This window comes from Camelus ferus, chromosome 14, assembly GCF_009834535.1.
Source record: "Camelus ferus isolate YT-003-E chromosome 14, BCGSAC_Cfer_1.0, whole genome shotgun sequence".
NCBI lineage: Eukaryota > Metazoa > Chordata > Mammalia > Artiodactyla > Camelidae > Camelus > Camelus ferus.
The window spans coordinates 33829291-33851663 of NC_045709.1; the positions used below are offsets into that span (position 1 = coordinate 33829291).

The 22373-nt window shown below is 38.1% G+C and overlaps 1 protein-coding gene and 1 pseudogene across 4 annotated transcripts in view; one reads left to right on the plus strand and one right to left on the minus strand.

Annotated features, from left to right (window-relative positions):
- Nucleotides 1–1519, minus strand: part of PCCA (propionyl-CoA carboxylase subunit alpha) — a 330985-nt gene extending 329466 nt beyond the window's left edge. For 2 of the 4 annotated variants that reach the window (XR_001367552.2, XM_032496717.1), the window contains exon 1: nt 1356–1518. Coding sequence is in view for 3 of the 4 variants with exons in the window: in XM_032496717.1 (XP_032352608.1) it covers nt 1356–1460 (105 nt within the window). In the remaining variant the exon portion in view is untranslated. Of the gene's footprint in view, nt 1–1355 lie in introns of all 4 variants that reach the window. The other 2 variants (XM_006195197.2, XM_032496716.1) reach the window with 2 other exon arrangements.
- A 14453-nt stretch (nt 1520–15972) lies between these two features.
- LOC102514890 lies at nt 15973–18604 on the plus strand (annotated as a pseudogene).
- Nucleotides 18605–22373: the final 3769 nt, after the last annotated feature.

Consider the following 22373-nt stretch of genomic DNA (forward strand, 5'->3'; position numbering starts at 1 on the left):
TTCTAAGAGGACAGAAACGATATTCACTCCCTAGAGATGGAACACAGGAAGTAGTCAATAAAGCTTTGTTGAGGGAAAAGAAATTGCTGGAAAAAAGCTGAGGCCCAAAGGTGACTTGTCTAATATACAAAATTTCACCTGTGGGACGCCCAAAGTCCATGCTCAGCATGCTGCCTCCTCCGTAAACGCGTTGTCTTGCAACTGCAAGTGATATGGCCAAAAAAATTAAAAGATTATAAAGAACAACAAAGTTTAAGAAACAATCGTGTGCTGACACGAAGAACACTGGGTTGAGACAGATTCTGAGGTTGACACTAAGCTAATACATGTGCAAACTTATGTTCACTTATATGATGAGTTCCAGCTCCCACATTTCTCACCTGGGTCTCAATTCCCTTTTAAGAGTAGGATGGGCCATCTCTAAAGTGTCCTCCAATTCTAAAGTTCAATGACAATAAATCAAATTATGTGCGAATTTTCTGAAGATTTTATTTTTAAAAAAGGAAGTTTAAAAAGCAGACTGAATAACAAGTGATTTTCAGAGAAATCTTTTAAGAATTTGTTTAAGTGACTTAAACCCTATTAATAAAGCTAGGTTGTCTTCGTTCAGAAATTGCAAGGGACTCCATGTTGAAGAGAAAAAATCTTAAAAGCCACACACACAAACACTCCAACGTATAAGTCAAAGCTGCCACCATAAAACCCCGGACATACTAAACAGTGGGGAGATGTGTTTAGAGCAGCACAAACACCAGGCTAACCACTACATAGAAAAGAGAAACTGACAGGACGCATATACAGTACACCGTGGTGTAACACAATTAAAACAGGCTCTCAAGTATAAAAGGTAGCAGCATTCCTAACACTGCATGATCCTTTAAAAGGTGAGATAAAATCACAACTCCAACTCTACTTCAGTGTCCCTTCAAAGCAGAAAAGAGGCAAGAGAAAATGGAAACTATAAGGACCCTTAAAAATACACCTGGAAAGCTCAAGACGAAGAGAAAACCTCGTGGCACGAAAATGGGAGCACGGGAAATGCAGGTACATTTCGGCCAGGTGGCTGTCAGCCGCTCCCAAGAAGGCAGACAACACACGCCTGCAGGCTCCTTGGGCCGCTCAGCCCTCCATGATCCTCGGAGTAACAGCTGCGGCGAGAGAATCCTGGTCTGCCCCGCTTCAGCGCGAACTCCCGAAGAAGAGGGAGTGAGGGGTGCGGATTCACGCGGAACCCGGGCCCCGGAGGTCGCCCGGGCGTCGCCGGGGCACTCTCAGCAGCACTGGCCACCGCCAGGCGGTGCGGGACTGGGAGCCCAGCGAAGCCCAGACCCACCGGGAGTCCCTTTGCTCCTCACCTTCAGGGTCCACAGAGCCGCGCTCCACATCAGCGGCTTCGGCGACCACCGTCTGCGCTTTCCTGCTGCGACCAGCGCGGCCACACCAACCCAGAGACCCGCCATTGCAAGCCCTGCCGACCACAGCTCCGCCGACCTCTCACCCCGCCGAAGTGGGTGGAGAACGGGAGCGCCAAGGCTTTAGCCAATTACGAGCCAGAGACCCTTGGCCCCGCCTCCGCCGCAGGGAGGCAGCGAGCGCGAGTGGGACTCGCCAAAAGCCGGGAGCTGGGAGCCTGAGCGGGCGCGCGCTGTGCTCTGGAGGGAGGCGGCGGGGCCGCCGGCCAGGAGCCAGCTGGGGACTGCTGGCCTGACCCAAACCTGGGACTGTGCGAGGCAGGGAAGACAAGCGCCTGCTTGGGGTAAACCTCGGACTGCAGCAGAGTCCACGTAGCAACCATCATGCAGCCTGGCCAGTGAACGTCAGTGCGTCATCTCCACCACATGACCTCAGCCCAGTGTCCTAAATTCCAGGCTTGTACCCAAATTCTAATCCTGTATGTTTGAATGCATAAGGTGCAAAGCACCAAACCAAGGTAAGGTTTTGCACAAGTGTGACAACACAGAAAACTCTAGGTCTAGAAATCAGAGATCTCAGCTCACGCCTTATTCTGCCACAGATACTAATATCTGCGTGTCAGGAATGAGCAATAACTAGAGTCAATTCCTGTTACTTGTAAGCAGGCGCCCTTGTTAATACAATTACTAAGGGCCAGATCTTGTGCTAGATGCTTCAAATTTTGTCTCATTTAATCTTTATAATAATTGTATTGGCCTATACATGTCCTAGTTTGAGAAAATGAATTTATAGAGAGATAAAGTCACTCAGCTAGTAAGTAGCGAAACTAGGACTTGAACCCAATTCTGGCTGTCTTCAGGGACTGGATTTTTGTTTTATTATGGACATACACAAGAGAGAAAATAGTCTTATCAGTCAGGTACCCATAACACAGCTTCAACAAATCAACATTTTGTCAATCTTGTTTCATCTACTCCTCCTGCATATCTTTTGGTGAGTATTTTGAAGCAAATCTCAGACATCAAATCCTCTCACCTATAAATATGCCACCAGGGGCTCTGCTTGTAACTATTTTCCTTCTCCTACAGAGTCAACTTGAGAAAGTTAAGAAAGACCTAGAATGTGTTACAGCATGGGAAATGCCAAAAGAGATAAAACCAATATGCTTGGGGATAGCTGAGAGGTGACATTTAATGGAATTTTAAAAAGTAAGGATAAACTTTTATGACACAGAATAAAAAGGAATATCAGTTTCACAGGATTTCTCACCTAATTATCTAAAGCTGGACTCATTTCCTACCCAGGAAACCTGCTTTTCTTTTTTTTTTTTTTTTTTTTCTTTTTCTTCCTCCCATTTTTATCCTTTGGATTGGTTCTCCTTAGATCCTGTCTGTTTTGTCTTAAAGAAGTTATTTTATTGAAAGGCACAAGTGGTAGAGCACAACGTCCTAGATTCAACCCTCAGTACCTCCTCTAAACACAAATAAATAAATCTAATTACCTCCCCCAACTTAAAAAAAGAAGAAGAAAGAAAGGCACTTGTGGCAGAAACTACTTGTCCCATGATATCTACTCTCCACTCTTTCCTTTAGTAAGAAAGCTCTTGGGTTTTAGCTGAGCACATGGCCACCCAACTAAAGGCTGCACTATCCATCCTCCCTTACATCAAGGGTAGACATGTGACTAAGGTCTGGCTTCTAGAATATAAAGACTGTGCCCTAAAAAAGAGTAAGCGCATGCCTTCCATTTCCTATTCTCTCCTTCCTGAAAGAAGACATACTGGTGGGTGCTGGAGCAGCCATCTTAACTCACAAGATAGGAGCCCCAAGGAGTCCCATGTTGAAGACAGCAGAGCAATAAGATAGGGAGTCAATGTCCCTGACACTGTGGAGCCATCTTATCAGCCTTCTACTGCTTAATGCATTGACTGTTACCAGAGAAAAACTTTTATCCTGTTTAAATCATTGTTACTTTTGCCTTTACTATAGCAGCCAAAACTGTATCCTAACCAACTCATAGTTTTGTTTCCAGAAGTGGGGTGTTGATATTATGAAACCTGAAATATGTGGTGATAACTTAAGTGACAACTCCAAACTAGCAAACCAGAAGCTGAAAAGCTGATGACACTTGTTTTGTCACGGTACCTCTTTGGTAAAGTGGTCACTTTCAAAGTCTTAGACAATATTGTTGTCCCTTTCTCTGATACAGTCTGTAATTCTAATACAGAGTTTTCAACAGAGTATAATAGGCTTTTTTTTTTTAATTGGCATTTTTGAGCTGAATAGTTCTCACTTGTCTGAGCTATGCCACACATTTTGGAATGTTTATCATCTCTAAAAGCTACCTCCTGTTACCAGAGTTTGAAAACAGTTGTTTCATATATTTTGTCCAATTTTCTGTTTATCTCTAGCAGAAGGGAACTAGTTACTCCATCTGGAACCAGTCTGGAACCAGTTACTCATGTCATGGCTAGAAATAGTAAGTCTCTCAGAATTCTGAAAGCATTTTACATCATCTTCTAGCTTCCAGGGTTGCTCTTGAGAAGTCAAATGCCAGTCTTACCTGTGATCCTTCATATCTTATTACAAGATACTGCCCCACTGTTTGGTGGTAGGTATGAAGTAGAGGGAAGATGGGGTAGAAATCAAGCAATCATGAGCAGCCACTTTCTCAGCAAATAGCAAGACTACACTCCACCTAGAGATCCTGAACTTTGAGCCCACATACATATACTTGGCTCTCTTTCAGTGGGAGCACTTGCAGAGTAAATAAGCTGGATTGAAAATTAATGTTTCTCAAAATCCTCTTCCCTGTATGGTTCCTGGTTAGAGTTAACCAAAAGAAGATCTTATATAAGATATTTAGAAAGCAGGAGTGAAGCCACAGCCATAACTCCCAAGTTGTTACCATAGGATAAGTAACATAGTTTCCTGGGAGACCGTCCTCAGTCTCCACTCTACATCCAGCTTGTTTTTGCCAACTGCTAGCCCTGCTGACCACCAGCAACCCCAGCCCTACCACCAGACACTTGATTGCAGACCCACAGAGGTGGGAGCTGTCCAGAAGCAACTGCTTCTTACTGACCCTCCATGAGAGCCTTCCTTGCATTCCTATCTGGCAGCCAGACATGCTTGGCTTACCAGACACTGGCTCGGAACTGACACTAATCCCTAGGGATCCAAAATGCTGTTGTGTTCCACCAGTAAAAGTAGAGTCTTACGGAGGCCCACTTCGCTGACTGAATCCTGACTGGTACACTAGGTGAAAAGGGGAGAAGTCATGCAGCATGATTTGAGTGATGAAGGGGTGGACTGTGGCAGAGACTGCTGGTTGTCCCCTAATATCCATCTTCCTCTTGCTTCTTTAGTAAAGGAACTTTCACTTTAGCTGAGTACATGGCACTCAGGGAAGAATCACTTGCCAGCTTCCATCACAGCAAGACTGGCTTAGTTACTAAGTTCTGGCCAATGGGATGTAAGCGCAAGTGACAAGGGTAATTTTGGGGCTGCCCTTCCACTTTTCCTTCTCCTCTTCCCAGCTTGCCAGATCATGGGCATAATGTTGGGGGCAAAGTTGTCATCTTAGATGATAAGAACGAAGTTAGGTGTTGAGAAAGGCAAAACAGTATACAAGGATCCCCTAGGTACTGACACTATGAAGCTGCCATATCAGCCCTAGGATGATTGGCTCAGATTTTTATGCAAAAGAGATAAACACTGTATCTTATTTAAGTTACTGTGTTTTGTTTTGTTTTGTTTTGTTTTGCCTTTGTTACAGTAGCCAAGTGTGTACCTTAACTAATAGGGCACAACTCTATGCCTTTACCCTCACCATTTAAAATTATAGATTATAAGGAAAACGCCTTAGGAAGTTGAGGACATGGCAGGGACTGGCTGACTGCTCTCCAAACCTGTTCACTTTTCTTTCTGAGCACACTGCTCTGCAACATCCCCTATCCTCCTTCACAGCTAGATGTGGTAACATAGCTGCATTCTGACCAATGGAATGTGAGTGGAAGTAAAACACACCAACATGTAGGCATGGCTCATAAAACCTTGCATGCAATCCTTCACATCCTCTCTTTCTTTTCTCATCTGCTGAGACTCATGCAGGCACCAGATGGAAGGAGATTTGGTATCTGAATGACTAAGTAATCCAGATCCTTCTTGCCTTCCTGCACTGAACTGTGACATGAATAAGAAATAATTTTTTTTATTTTCTTAGGCTACTGATATTGGGGAATGCTATGGCAGCTAGTCTACCCAGCCTAATAGAGGATTAGTAGAGGAAAAGTAAGTATACTAAAAAGGACTTCTGTACATATTGGAAGGAAGAGGTAATACTTAAGAGCAAAGGAGATTCTTTTTTTCTCAAAATAGAATGAAAGAATGTTTAATACTAAAATATACAATTCATAAATTTTGACAATGAAGAACTCTTGAAAATGAAAGTGTTAAAAATATTTTTCACTATTATTATAAGTAAATTAGACCACTGCTTAAAAACTTTATCAGAATAAAAATATACATTAAAAATATCAAGAGTAATAGTTGCCTGTAAATAACAACCAAGGTATCTAAAAATGTGGCAAGGATTTCTTCCTAAAGAATTCAATATTGGAGTATGCTCCAGAGAAGGGGCTGGCAAACCTTTTCCATATAAGAGACAGATACTAAATATTTCAGACTTTAAAAGCCACATCTCAGGGCAGGGGTGGAGGAGGGTATAGCTCAAGTGGTAGAGTGCATGCTTAGCATACACAAGGTCCTGGGTTCAATCCCCAGTATGTCCTCCATAAATAAATAAGTAAACCTAATTACCTACTCCCCGCCCCTGCAAAAAAGCCACATCTCTGTTGCATATTCATTTTGTTTCTTTAACAACCCTTTAAAAATGTAAAAACCTGCTAGGTAGAGTCTAGGAACAAGAGCCAGCTGGGCAACTCTTTGTTTTGTGATAAGATCAACTCTTACCTTCTATTTCTTACACATCTGTGATATGATAAATGCTACTATCAGTTTCTGCGTTTATTACAACAGGAACTATCTTAGTTCAGACTGCTTTAACTAGTATACCATAGGCTGTGTGGCTTAAACAATAAATATTTATTTCTCACCATTCTGGGCATTAGTGTCAAGTCACGTTGCTAGAAGCCCAGTGTCTGCTGGGGGCCACTTCCTGGTTTGCAGATGGCATCTTTTCCTTGTATCCTCACATGGTAGAAAGCCAGAGAGAGAGGAGGGACGCAAACTCTCTCATGTGTAAGAGCACTAATCCCATTCATGAGGAATCCACTCTTATAACCTAATGACCTCTCAAAGGACCCACCTCCAAATACCATCATACAGGGGATTAGGCTTCAATATATGGATTTGGGAGGGACACAAACATTCAGTCCATAGCAGGAACCTGTGGGGTAGCAGTAGGGGCTTCCAGCTATTAGAGGAAGCAGTGGCAGAAATTCTGGCATCCAGCACCCAGGTACAATGTCCATGCTGAGCCCAGGTGGCAGTGGAGTCTTTCCTGGGATCCTATAGGAGCACTGAGCCATTTTTTTCCTGGTTGTGCATCCTCCAAGTTGACTCTTAAGCCCTCTGCAGATCTTGTGAGTTAATGTTCCTTACTTAATACATTCCATCTCTATTTAAACTAGCTAGGGTCTGTTGTTTATACATAAGAACTTAAAGATATAGATGCTTACTGATAAATTAATTCACCATCACCAGTTCAATAGTGTATATGTACTAACACTAAAACCAGAGCTGTCTTTGTTCAATAAAAGTTTATCGAGATTTTTTTGTCCCAGTTAATGTAACAGAAGTATAAAAATGTGATTTCTTTCCTCAGGGAGTTTAAATTTATCTAGAGAGTCAAAAGTAGCACACTGAAAACAAACAACAAGTATCAAACTGTTTATCACTATACCTAAACCCACCTCAAAACAGCCCATGAGATGCTGCCATGCCCAGATCTTTTTCTTAGAATAGCAACCATAAAAGAGTCCTTAAGCTTTAAGTAGCCATACTTTGTGTCAGCCTCGTTCTGGCCACAATGTAGTAGCCCAAGAATATGGAAGATCTTGGGGAAATTTTCCAATATGCTTGAGACCCTGGCACCTATTCATAACAATTTTTATTCTCATGGGAACAAATTAGTAATAGTTTATGACCACTGTCTTTAAGCAAAGTATACCAAAGTCCCCCAACCCTTTCATATCTGCAGTGACAGAACAAGTAACATTTGTAAATATGTTACAACAACAGATTCAGGAAACTTCCTTGCTTACTCTTCCTAATATAGATTAAGGATAAACGGCTGAATCCTAAAAGATCAAAAGAGCTATAAAGAATCAATTTCCGGCTCAGATGAAAAAGCAAAAGTAGATAAAATAATAATAATTAATATTTATTGAATGTTCTATGCCAGAGACTGTTCTAAGTCATCAAAATGTAATCTTAATCCTTACAACAAGTCGATAGGATGGATATTATTATTACCCTCTTTTTACAGGTAAGCCAGTTAAACAGTTTGCCCAAGATGAACAATTAATAAGTGGCAGAGCCTGGATAATGAACCTAGGCGGTGTGAGTCCAGAGCAAACATACTCTGCTATACTGCCTCAGTACACAGGTATACCAAAAGTTGCAGGATACAAAATCAATATACAAAGATCTGTTGCAATTCTATACACTAATAATGAACTATCAGAAAGAGAAATTAAGAAAACAATCCTATTTACAATTACATCGAAAATAATAAAATACATAGGAATAAATCTAATCAAGGAGGTGAAAGATCTATGCACTGAAAACTTTAAGACACTGAAAAAAGAAATTGAAGACACACAAAAAAGGAAAGATATTCTATACTTGTAGATTGGAAGAATTAATATTGTTAAAATGTCTATAATACCCAACGCAATCGACAGAGTCAATGCAATTCCTATCAAAATTCCAACGGCATTTTTCACAGAAATAGAAAAAAGTTTCTAAAATTCGTATGGTACTACAAAAGACTCAGAATAGCCAAAGCCATCCTGAGGGGAAAAAACAAAGCTAGAGGTATCACACTTCTTGATTTCAAACTATATTACAAAATTTTAGTAATTAAAACAGTATAGTGTTGGCATAAAAACAGACACACAGATCAGTGGAACAGGATAGACAGCCCAGAAATAAATCCATGTATATATATGATCAATTAATCTGCAGCAAAGAAGCCACGAATATACAATAGGGAAAAGACAGTCTCTTCTATAAATGGTGTTGGGAAAACTGGACAGCTACATGCAAAGAATGAAACTAGACCACTATTTTATACCATACCAAAAAAAAAAAAAATCAACTCAATGGATTAAAAACTTGAATGTAAGACCTGAAACCATAAAATCCCTAGAAGAAACAATAGGTGGTAAGGTCCTTTCAGTCTGGTCAATGATTTTTTGGATTTGGCAACAAAAGCAAAAATAAACAAGTGGGACTACATCAAACTAAAACTTTCCACACAGCATAGGAAACTGTCAACAAAATAAAAAGGCAACCTACAAAATGGAAGAAAATATTTGCAAATCATGTATCTGATAAGGGGTTAATATCTAAAATGCATAAAGAACTCATACCTCATACAAGTCAAGAGCAAAAGAAAAATTCAATTAAAAAATGGCAGAGGAACTGAACAGACATTTTTCCAAAAAAGACATACAAAAGGCATATACGTGAAATAGGTACATCACTAATAATCAGGGAAATGTACATCACAACCACAGTGAGACATCACCTCACACCTATTAGAATGGCTATCATGAAAGCAATAGAGATAAGTGTTGGCAAAGGATGTGCAGAAAACAGAGCTCTTGTACACTGTTAATGGGAATGTAAATTGGCACAGCCACTATGGAAAACAACATAGGGATTCCTCAAAATGTTAATAATGGAACTAGCACATGATCCATCAATCCCACTTTTAGGTATATATCCAAAGGAAATGAAAACAGGAAATTGAAGAGATATCTGCACTTCCATGTTCACTGAAGCATTATTTACAACAGCCAAGGTATGGAAACAACCTAAGTATCCATCAACAAATGAATGGATAAAGATGTGGAATATAAAGTGAAATAAACCACACGGAGAAAGATAAAATACCATGTGCTGTCACTGACATGTGGAATCCTAAAAACAAGAAAAAAAATGTCAAACTCACAGAAACAGAGTAGAAAAGTGTTTGCAGGGAGGGTCTAGGACAAGGGAGGAAATAGGGAGAGATTGGTAACAGGGTGCAAACTTTCAGCAATAAAATGAGTAAGTTCTGAGGATCTAACATATGGTGACTATAATTGATAACACTATATTAGAGAGTAGAACTTAATTGTTCCCACCAAAAAAAAAAGTTATATATGTGAGGTAATGGATGTGTCAATTAACAAGATGGAGGGGAATCCTTTCAAAATGTATACATATATCAAATCACCACAATGTACACTTCAAATACCTTATAATTTTGTATATTAATCATACCTCAATAGAGTTTAAATTTATAAATAAATAAATATCAATAAATTTTTAAAATACTCAAAATTGTCAAGGTCATGCAAATCAAGGAAAGACAGAAACTATCACAGACCAGAGATGGCTAAGAACGTACAACGACTAAATACAGTGCAGTATCCTGGGTTGGATCCTAAAACTGAAAACTGTAAAAACTACTGAGATCCAAATAGAGTCTAGAGGTTAGTTAATAACAATGTACCAGTACTGTTTCCTTAGTTTTAACAAATGTACCATGGGAATCTAAGATGTTAACAGTAGGGGAAATAGGGTAAAAATGTGTGGGAACTCTCAGTATTTTGTCTTTAGAACTTTCCTATAAATCTAAAATTATTCCAAAAAAAGTTTTTGACCATAAAAAAAATATCAAAGACAGAAAAATGGATATTCTGGGTAAAGGACTTCCAAGCAGCAAGAATAGCATGTGTTAACAACAGTGAGGTGCAAATCCAGCAGCATGTTTTCCAACACAAATGGTATGACTGGAGCAAAGGAAATATTTAAAGGCAAAACTGAAGGAAGAGGAAGGGGCCAGATCCTGAAGAAAGTAAATATTGTACTACAGAGTGGATGGGTTTTATCTTTGAGGCCAGAAATCAAAATGTGGCAAAAATGGGCCACATATGGCATAAGGCTATGTTTGGTTTTAGCGGTATGTGTGTGTGTGTGTGTGTGTGTGTGTGTGTATGCGCACGCACGTGCACACAAGTGGCATGCTAAGTTGAGTTGGTTAACTATATTCAAAATATGGCAGCATTCACATAAAATTCCAAATTTTCTACTTCTCTTGAGGGATCAAAAGACTTAACAATGCAGGGATTCCCCCATAACATTCAAAGACATCTCCTTTTGCCACACTAGGTTCTTTACTCATTCTCTTTAGATGCGTTTGGTTTTTTTTAATCTATATTCTTTGAGGTGAGAAACCTGAAGAATCTTAATCCAGGAAGTGATATTGTATTTGCACTTTAGAAAGTATTTTGCATCATTCTAGAACTAGAGCAAAAATATCCACATGGATAAACCCCACAAATAAAAGATGAAGCAAAAACAAAACAAAAAAAAAAAAAGAAAAGAAAAACAAGGTACAGAAGAATCCTTCACTGCTCATATCACCTTCAATCCTTAGGCAATACAGAAAAGACAAAAGGAATTCTCAACTGTAGTTAAACTTTTAGAAACTCTTGAACTTCCTTGGTCTGAATTGTTGCCTTTTGTCTTAGTGACAGATAGAACCAGCTTATGAAAACCAATTGCTAAATTGTCAGGAATCTGCCAGACAGTTGTTAAATCCCTAGGAGCCTGAAATCAGCCTGTGGAAATACTTACAGAACGGAAATCAGAAAACACTACAAATCACGCCCCTCCCCCCACTCCCACTCTACTGAAAAATCTGTTGTTAAACATTTACCAGTACACCACTGCACAGAAGATTCCTATCCCTGATACTGCCCTTTGCAATATGCCCTTAGTCACTTCTAGGCATACGTCCAATACTGGCTACAGTTTGCTTATGACATGGCTAAAGTATACAATGAAACCACCCACTTTGTATTCACTTTCCTGTGGGAACCACTCGGCTTCACTTGGTACCAGTTCCTAGGTATCTGGTAGTATCTCTAACTCAACCACTAAGTGACTTTTTAGACAGCAAACACCTTAACAGGCCAACCAGAAATCTGAAACTCTATCACATTGTACCAGAAAGGGAGATTCCTGTCTCCACCTGTGGACCTTTCATAGGCGCTAGTCTTTAGGAACTAAATTTAACAGAAACAGGGTTTTAAAAAGAAGTAGGAGGGGGAGGGTATAGCTCAGTGGTAAGTGCCTCCCTAGCATGCACGAGGTCCTGGGTTCAATCCCCAGTGCCTCCAATTAATAAATAAATAAACCTAATTACCTCCCCCCCAAAAAATAAACTTTAAGAAAAGGCAGGAAACAGGTGGTGTACTTTCAGAGACTATCTCACCTTCACATGCCTTACAAGACCGGCGCACCACTTAAACTCAGTCCCAAGCTCTTTTGCTTTAGATCTAGCTCATAGTTTCTTTCATAATTAAGTCACTGACACTGGACCAATCTTGAAGAGTGACACCATCACTCAAGGTGATGAACATGTATTTCCTATGAAAATTTTGGACTGAAAACTAGTTGTCAGTTCCTTTCACGCCATGCTTGACTCCAAGCAAGATGTTTCTTATTAGATGGAGATGGGAAGGTACAGAATATTTCTCAATCTTGTCTGGGAATGACAGGCACCACTGCTTGTCAGTGCAAGCCTGGATAGCTCAGCACCAGCCTGTGTACTTAATTCCTGTCATTAGAAAACTAACATTCCTACACACTGGGAGTGACCCCAACTGTTCATTTCTAGGCAAAAGTTGCCCTCACTCTGAGTACTCATTCTCTCTTAAAGTTGGCACTGACTATTCTGTCTTAATAACACGACTGGGCTGCTTTTCAGGCTGGGGAACTTCATATACTGAGTGGTGATGATGTAAACTCATGGTGAAATAAATGCTAGGCTTAATTGCACTGTAATTGTGTCATTACTTAACATCTCCTGTAAATTCTATCATAGTAGGGGCTATACCTTTATTATTCATTATCATATGTCTTGTGCCTGGCACATATAGCAGGCACACACGTGTCAAATCTAAAAAAATATATACACACACACATATATATATTAATATATATATTTATCTCTCTCATAAATTCATGTTGATACTTCCAATTCAAAGTTAACATCATAGTACTTTTCTTCTTATCTTCTTAACTTAGAAATCTTGGTTCCTAATAACATTAATATTTACTTGTTTTGTTTTTTATTTTATAATATACAGAAGTATATTTTATAATATTTTATATTATATAAAAGTATACATTATGAACAAAAATATTACTAACAACAAATTTATTGAATGCAGTTTAAAATACCTTTGCAGTTTTATTTATCCTTAAGAGTTTATGTGTGGAAAATGTTACACTGTTCTGTGTTCCAAAGTAACTTTATTTCCTCAATGTGATTTAAGTGTTATGTTCAGTTCCATTTATTTGTTTCTGTTTGTGTTCAACTTTAGGGTTGTTTTCTTATTCTACTTAATTTTATTTTTTGAATATGTAAATCATTTACCTGATCCAGAAGTCTATAAACTATAGAAAAAGGATACCTGGAGAATTCTTGCTCCCACCCTTGTCCCCTATACCCATTCTACCAATCCTCTATAAACAATTTCCATTTTCTAAAATTTCTTGTTTATTCTATTCTCACAAAAATAATTACATATACATATGTATAAGTATATACAAATGTATTTATGTGTGAATATGCCATAGTTTATTCAATCAGCCTTCTATTGATGGATACTCAGATTTGATATCAAGTTTTTCCCATTACAAATAATTTCACAATGCAGAGCACAGTGCATTTTATATTTTGCATTTGTGGAGGTTTACCTTCAGCTAGGTACCTAGAAGGACCACTGAGTCAAAGAGTAAATGCACACATAATTTTATTATATATTGCCAAATTTTCCCTCCAGAGGCGTTTTGCCATTCTGCAACCCCACCAGCAATGTGTAAGAATATTTGTTTCTTCCCAAGCTTACCAAGAGTGTGTTGTTAAGCTTTTGGATTTCTTCTGGTAAAGAACTGGGAAGGGTACGAGATTTTATCCTCCTTGCAGGTTAATGAGTTAGCCTTTGTGGGTGCTGCCAGAAGACACTAAACTCTTAGGTTGGAAGCAAAAGAACCTATTATTTATGGCACAGTGGGAGCCTGAGTTTCATGTTGGCATTGGTTTATCGTGCCCCCCAAATTCCATGGGGATATTGAGGAGCCACCCAGGTAGATACTGTGCCCAGGGGAGTTTGTGTCACAGCAGAGGAACACTGAGATTAGTCCTAATCTTATAAGGGGCTGCTAAAAAATCTGCCCATCATTTACTCCAGAGGAAGATGTTATCTTTATTATCCTGGTCTGGAAACAAATTTGTCCTCTGTCACAGAGGGAGGCACTATTTTTGTCTTCTCTATCTATTTGCCACACAAACATCCTTGAAAAGATAGTGGAGAATAAAAACTGTCACATGATGTGTAGAAACACCATGAAGATTGTCTCCCAATACTTCCAATCTGATGAGTGAAGAACAGTATTTCAATATACTTTAATTTGCATTTCTTTTCTGAGGAAACGTGCTGACTATTTTTTTCAAATGTTTCACAGGCATTTGCCTTCTATGTTCTATGAACTGTCTCTTAACATTTCTGGCCATTTTCCTACTGGGCTTTTGTCTTTAATATATATATAAATTTATATATACATAAATAGCTTTATTATGATATAATTTATATACCATACAGTTCACCCATTTAAAGTATACAATTCAATGATTTTTAGTATATTTATAGAGTTGTGCAACCATCACCATAATATATTTTTGGAACACTTTTAATACCCTCAAAAGAAATCTCATACCCATCAGCATCACCCCTCATTCCCAACTTCCACCCCTACCCCACCCAGCCTAGATGAGCACTTACCTACTCTCTGTCTCTATAGATTTACCTATTCTGGATGTTTCATATAAACAGTATCACGGAGTATGTGATCTTTTGTGACTGGCTTCTTTTACTTAGCATGTTTTTGAGGTTCACCCATGTTGCAGCACCTCTTAATACTCTTCCTTATTTTTTTACTTATTTATCCATGGCAGAAATTAGCTATTTTGTTATTAACTAATTTAGCTGCAAATATTTTCTCCTAGTTTTTATTTGTCTTTTGACTTCGCTTATGATGCTTTTACCAAGCAAAAGTTTATATCTATTTTAGATAGATATGATAGACAAAATGTATCAATCTTCTGGAATTTATATTAGTTCTTCCTCATGTCCAGGTTATAAAGAGGTAGGCATATTTTTTTTCTTGAACTTATATTTACATTTTTGTATGCTGAAATAACTCATCTATTTGGAGTAAATATAATTTAAATTAAGGGGAATGTAAATCCAAATACATATCTTTTTTTTAAATGACTCTCTAGTCATGTTAATGCCATTTTAAAGTTAATCTTGTCCCTCAATGATTTAAGATGCTACCTTTGTCATATGTTAAATTTCCATACATATTTAGAACTATTTCTACTTGTTTGTGTATATAGCCAGGCATCAAAACCACACTGTTTTAATTATAGGATCTTTATAGTATTTTTTAATACATAGTAAGGCCAGCCTCCTCTCGTTGCTCTTCCTTTTGAAGACTTTCACAGATATTCTGGCTTATTTATTTTTCTACTTGAAGTTCAGGATCCAGTGCCAGGAAAAGTTTCCCTGGCATCTTTTTTGGGAATTACATTAAATGTATATATTAACCTCAGGAGAGCTGACATATTTATGCGGTTGAATGGTCCTATCCAAGAATGAGGAATGTGTTTCTATTTTTCTTTCCCCACTTTTGTGATTTTTCAGGACTGCTTCAAAATCTTCTTCATATAGGCTTTGTGTATAATCTTTTAAAGCACAGTGATCCCATCCTCTGTGTGACTACGTCAGTTGAGTAGGATCAATCCTATCAGCAACTCTTCTGAGGAGAGGTAAGGAAGTGGGCTAACAGAGAGGAAAACAGAAGAGCAAACATTTTCTATGCTTTACTTTCCCTGATTTTAGTTCCATTAACCCCACTGAGGGTTGTGCATGTGTGTACGTTGCTAGGTATGCTATTACATGGTACTCACTGAAACACTCTCTTTGGTAAGCTTTATTGGACAATATGGCTGAGCAGAATGCAAGATGGGAAATAGACTAGAGTGAATTTTGGGATCTAGTGTATAACAGGGCTTTGGAGTTAAGCTATTTTGTATTCAATTCAGAGACTTCTGAAGGGACACCTCATCTACCCAATGAACTGATTCCAGTAAGAGTCAAAGGAGAAATATCAAGCATCAAGAAAGTGGTTTCCCAAAGGTGAAAGCAGGACTTCCCTGATACTCTGTTAGATGCCTCTCCTGCGACAGATGGCTGCACTCCGGGTTAGCTCTAGGCCTCCTTTAAAACCTTATAAAATGAAAGAAACTATACAAAATGAGAAGTATAGGAAGAAAGGAAAAAGCCAATTTCTTTCTTCAAATCCTTCCAGTTCCTCTTCGGCTCAGAGAACAAAGGGGTTTATTATATAGGACCAGAAGCAATCTTGTATTAATAATGTTCAGCCATCTCTCTGTTAGCTTCATCATCTCAGTCTCTGGGACCCTCAAGTTACCTACAGGTTGGCAAAATAAAAGGCCTCCTCTTCTGAAAGGCTTCCCCTGCTTTGACTCTTTCCTAGTATCCTTATTCTATCTTAAAATGTACCAGAACATCCATATAATGGGAGACTATGTATGTGTGAAAAGGAATGAGGAAAATCTCTATATACAACAGTGGAATGACTGCCAGGATATACTGTTGAAAGAGAAAAATCAAGGTAGAGTACGCATAGTTTGCTAGCATTTATCTAACAAAAGAGAACTATAGATACAGATTATAATAGATACACTTGTAATAAAACAGATGATGGAGATAGTCCACAGCCCTTTCCTCCCCCTTCCTGACAGCCTGGCCTGAGCACGCACAGAGATCCTGTAGCTCCGCTGCACCACGTGTGGCATTTGGGGTCCTTTAGGCAGTGATGACTGTCCATCTGCTCAGTGTCTGAGTCATACGAAGATTGCACACAGAGTCCAGATGCATTTCGTCTTCAGAATATCAATGGCTGCAACAACTGCAGCTTTGGATTTCAGTGGCTGGCAGTAGTTGACCAACTGTTTGGGATGCAGACATTTTGAGCTAAGAAATATCCTTATTTGTGGGTTGGTTACAATGGTGAGATCTATAACCACAAGGAGATGAAATACTATTTTGAATCTGATTACCAGACCAAAGCAGATAATGAGATAATCCTTCATCTTTATAACAAAGGAGGAACTGAGCAAGCAATTTGTATGCTAGATGGGGTGTTTGCATTTATTTTATTGGATACTGTGAGTAAGAAAGTGTTCTTGGGCAAAGAGACACCTAAGGAATCAGACCTTTGTTTAAAGTCATGATAGAAGATGGATTTTTTGGCTGTGGGTTCAGAAGCTAAAAGTTTTGTTAACTTGAAGCGCACATCACAACTCTTTTTTCAAAGTGGAGCCTTTTTTTCCAGGACACTATAAAGTTTTGGATTTAAAGCCAAATGGTAAAGTTACATCAGTGGAAATGGTTAAGTATCATCATTGTAGAGATGAACTTCTGCATGCCCTCCATAACAGTTCAGAGAAACTATTCCCAGGTTTTGAGACAGAAATTATGTAGCTAGGTGAGGAGAACTGAAGAGAGCAAGTATGGACAACTCTTCAAGGACTTTTGCTATCTATAAAGGAGAGTGAGAAATAGAAGAGAGATATTCCAACATGTATATATCTGCATGCATTATAAATGATCCAGTAGATAGCAGGAAAATGATGATGCAAGAGACAGGGAACAATCCTTAAAACTGAAACTCAAACAAGATTCCAATGGGATAAAGTAATTAATGTTTGTCTAGGGAAGTAGATTTATTCATGTTATTTTTTCTTCCTTATATACATGCATACTTCCAGATCCTCTTTGACAATGCTATTAAGAAACATTTGATGACAGATAGAAGGTCTAGGTGCTTTTAATCAGGGGACTTGGATTCCGGACCTGCTGAAGCAGCTGAAAGTAGCCCAAGTATAGTACTCTCCAGACACGTGCAACTGACATGGAAGATAGTCTCAATTTACTGGCTGTTAGAAAGGTGGCAAATTATACTGGGAGTGAACATCATGAAGGCCTTTTTAACTCTAAGGAAGGTATTTGGGTCCTGGATGATGTCATATTTTCCTTGGAAACTGATGGCGTTACAATAATCCATGCTTCAGTAGATACGGATTTAATTTCCAAGTACATTTGGAAGAGCACAGATAGCATGGTGATATTCTCTGGAGAAGGTTCAGATAAACTTTCACAAGGTTATATATATTTTCACAAAAATTCATTCTTCTGAAAAAGTCAAGGAAAAGAGTAAGAGACTTCTAAACGAACAATGCTTGTTTGATGTTCTCTGCACAGATCAAACTACTGCTGCCCATGGCCTTGAACTGAGGGCCCCATTTGTGGATCACTGATTTTCTTCTATTACTTGTCTCTGCCACCAGAAATGAGAATACCAAAGAATGGGATAGAAAACATCTCCTGAGAGAGAGATTTGAGGACTCTAGTCTGATACTTAAAGAGATAGATTCCCTGGTGACCAAAAGAAGGTTTCAGTGATGGGATAAACTTAGGTAAGAATTTCTGGTTTAGGAATTTACAGGAATATATTGAACATCAGGCTGATGATGCAATAGATGGCAACTTCATGACAAATATTTCCCTTCAGTACTCCTAAAACTAAAGAAGGCTATTACTACCAACAAATCTTTTGAGTGCCAGGCTGACAGGCTAATCAATTCCTGGATGCCAAGGAAGATCAATGCCACTGACCCTTCTGCCTGCACTTTGACCCATTACAAGTCAGCTGACAAAGCTCAGTACTCGCTAAGCTATAGACTTAAAGTGTTTCTTCTTGTGAAGGGTAGTGGGATTGGGGTCAGTGGGTGAGAGTAGCAATAAGAGTCAACCACCTAGACTCACTTGGGCATGAAAAAAATGAAAGTCTCAAATCTAAAACTCAAAGGAAAAATAAATAATGAAATACAAAAGAAATAGTTACCAGTGGGGTGGAAGAAGGAATAGGATGGAGAAGACAGAGATAGAAGGCAGACATGCTTTGCATACTTGACTTTGAAACTATGTAAATATTTTACATAGTTCTAAAACAAAATAAATATTAGAAATCTCTAAGTATCCAAAGCAAAGTAAAACAAATAAAATCACTTAGTGACCTCTAAACCACTAAGTCCAATACCTTGCTTCAGGGTACAGTCAGCTTAACTTGTCTTTGACATTGTTAACATTGTTGACCCTTGACTCATTATTAAAATTCTCTTCCTTTTTGGCTTATCTGAGACAAATCTCTCCTGGTTTACCTTATAAGTCTGATTTCACTTCTCAGTATCTCTCACTGGAACTTCTTCTTCCACCTGTCTTTTCATAAGTAGTTCTCATTCTAAATTTACTCTTCTTAATCCACTGTCCACTCCCAGCAATAAAATTATACACTCCCTTGGCTTTCTATTAGACACATTTACATTAATATGTGACCATGAGAAAACAAATTTAATATCAATATACGTTCATCTACTATAGGGAAATACTGTCATGGGAGAGGAAAAGTGATTCTGTTTCAAGGGAACTGCTCTAGCAGTTTCTTTGAGTAAACTGTTTCACACATCTACTAAATTCCTGTCCTTTCCTCAAAACCTGTCTCCCTCAGATGTTACCTCCTCTGTGAAGCCTTCTTACATTTCTCTGGCCAAAGTTAATTACTACATCCTCTTCACGTTGATAACATAAAAGCTCTTATGACATTTTAAATTGTGACATATATTTGTGGGTATGTGTTCTCTGCTCCTGGAGTATAAACTTTTGAAAGCAGTGAAACTGAGTTTATAGTGCTAAAAATAAGAATAAAGAGAAAGAGATGGGGGAGGGTATAGCTCAAGTGGTAGAGCACATGCTTAGCATGCACAAGTTCCTGGTTTCAATCCCTAGTACCTCCATTTTAAAAATAATTAAATAAGTAAACCTAATTGCCTCTCTCACCCAAAAACAAAACAAAACAAAAAGAAAGGAATAAAGAGAAGAAAGACTATAATGAGGAAAAGAGAGAACAGAGTTGGAAGAACAGAGTTGAGCCCACAAGGAATCAAAGGTAAAGTCACTAATTTTCTTCCCCAAGAGTAAGAGATAGGGTAATAGGGTATCCAGCAGAGACACTAATTTAAAAGTGAATTATATACTGAAGATTCATGAAATTCAAGGAATCTAAGACTGAGATTTGTTAATTTCTGACCAATTGACAGAAGTTTCATTGATAAACAAAAGAAGAAAATTCATACTTACCAGTTAGCACAAAGTTCCCTTAACAGAATCTAATAAGCACAGAACAATTCTTTTTTAAATTTATTACAGAATATGATGGTGATGTAGTTTTTAAATTTCCCAAATCCACCCAGACAAACTAGGGTAACAAAACTAAAAAGCATTAAGTAACACCTACAACAAAACTAAGTGGCAAGCTATACCCACAAACATTAAAAAAGAAGTGGGTAGGAAAAAACACAAGAAGCCACAAGAGCTGGAAATTATCAGCATTTGTGAGGGAGAAAGCAGATAGAAGCAAGGGTATCCGATAAGCTAAGAAAATGGAAACAGCAAAAAAATCAGCAAGAGGACAGAATAAAAGTTCACACTGTGAGAAACTGCAGGAAGTAGAATCCAAATTGACCAATACAGGGATGTGAGGGCAAAAGGAAAAGAAGGTCCAGATAAAAAGTGAAGCCAAGAGATCTCAGAAAGTACAAGGTAATATTTCTGAACATTTTGTAAAAACAATAGGACAGGGAGCTTTACACTGTAAATCTACAGACGTTATCCTGACTGATTCCTTCCACCTGAAAGTTAGGCACACTAATTTTATATGAAAATGAATAACAAAAAGGGAGGCAGTCATATCTCTAAGTTATTATGAGGAAAAAGATGTTAGGAAAACATCAATAACATTCCTAAAGACAATGAAAGCAGACCTTAAAAACTGCCCACAGAATAGATAAAAACCACAAACTAATAATTCAAAATGAACTAAAACAAATTAACAAAATAATAGAAGATTTGAGAGAACAGCATAAATAAAAATTAGAAGAACTAAAAACAGAGATGACAGAATTCAGGAAAAAACAACAAATATAAATAAAAAATTAATTTCAGAAATGAAGATTACATTAGAAATAGCATAAAAGTAAATACCAAAAAAAAACCTTATAGAAATAGAAGGTGAAATAAGAAAAAAAAATTTTAATCAAAAAGAAATTAAGAAAGTGATTTTTAAAGACTTGAGAAAAAGTGACAGATGGTCATAGAGACCCCAAAGAAGAAAACCAAAACAACAGAGAACAAAGGCAAAAAATAGTTCAAGAAAAAGTCATTTTTTTCTCATTAGGAAAGCTAAGTTATATATTGAAAAGGTTGACTGCATATCTAAGAAAATCAACTCAGAACAACCAACTCCAAGACACAATTTAGTAAAACTACTAAACATGTAAGAAGAAAAAAAAATACACTGAGTGCCTAAGCAAAAATATGTCTGGGATTTACTTCATAATAATCTGGAGTTAGGGACAGTGGTTGGGAGAATAAATGAAACAAGGCTGACCACGAGTTGATAATCATTCTACTATTAGAAATAAAGTGAAACGGGGACCTTCTGGCTCTAGCATGATCAAGTAACTTGTCCTGGACTAACACTTCCACAAAACGGGTAACTATAAACTACACAAAATATTTAAAAGAAATGTGTAGCAACATTGTTGGTGACCCACCTAGATCTCCTTGGATCTCTTTCCCCAGGCCTGTGTACCCAACTGCCAGCAACTAAATACGTCGTTGCTAACAGCTCATACCTGTAACCTCTAAAGTATGCATTCTCCACCAGGGCAATTATGGTTCTTGGGGAGCAAAAAAAAACCAAAAACCTAAACTTACTCTTTCCATGTATTAAGAACAGATAAAAATATAATACATAAACAGATATACAGTGTATTTATGGTAATAAAATTCCATGGGAGGTGATTAGGAAAAAAATGTCTAAGAAGGCTAACTAAGGGTTGAGAAACAATGTTTTGGAGTATTGTGCATGGGCACTAAAGTTGTTTTGCCGCTGAGGAGAACTAAAAGTGCTTGAAAGCGTGACATTTCCTAGGATGGACCATAGCCAATGACTGACTACTGTGGGAATACAAAACCTCAACTGCTTTGCTTCAGGGTAAGATGAACTCTACGGTTGTAACTGATGTTTCAGAGTATGCTAGAAATGAGGTTGAGTCTGGATCTTCACCTGAACTGTACCTTCCTTGGCTTCTTCCCCTTCTATATCCTGCTTTTCCCACTCTCTTAATAGTTTATCTAGGAAGCACTTTATTAATTAATCATTCTATCCAAATGCTTGGTTCAGATTCTACTTCTGGAAGAATCCAACCTAAAACAAATTGTTTAAAGCAAATGGAAAGCAAAAAACAAAGCAGGACTTAAAGTTTACGAACAACCAGAGAATGATGGCACGTGAGGATCAAGATGATGCACTGATGTTCTATCTGCCAGAAAAATAAGTACAATTTGTCATCTACAATGTCTGGATCCAACCAAAACGTGCTGGGTTAAAAAAGGACCATATTATCAAAAAGCAGGAGAAGAAACTCAGACAACAGGGAAA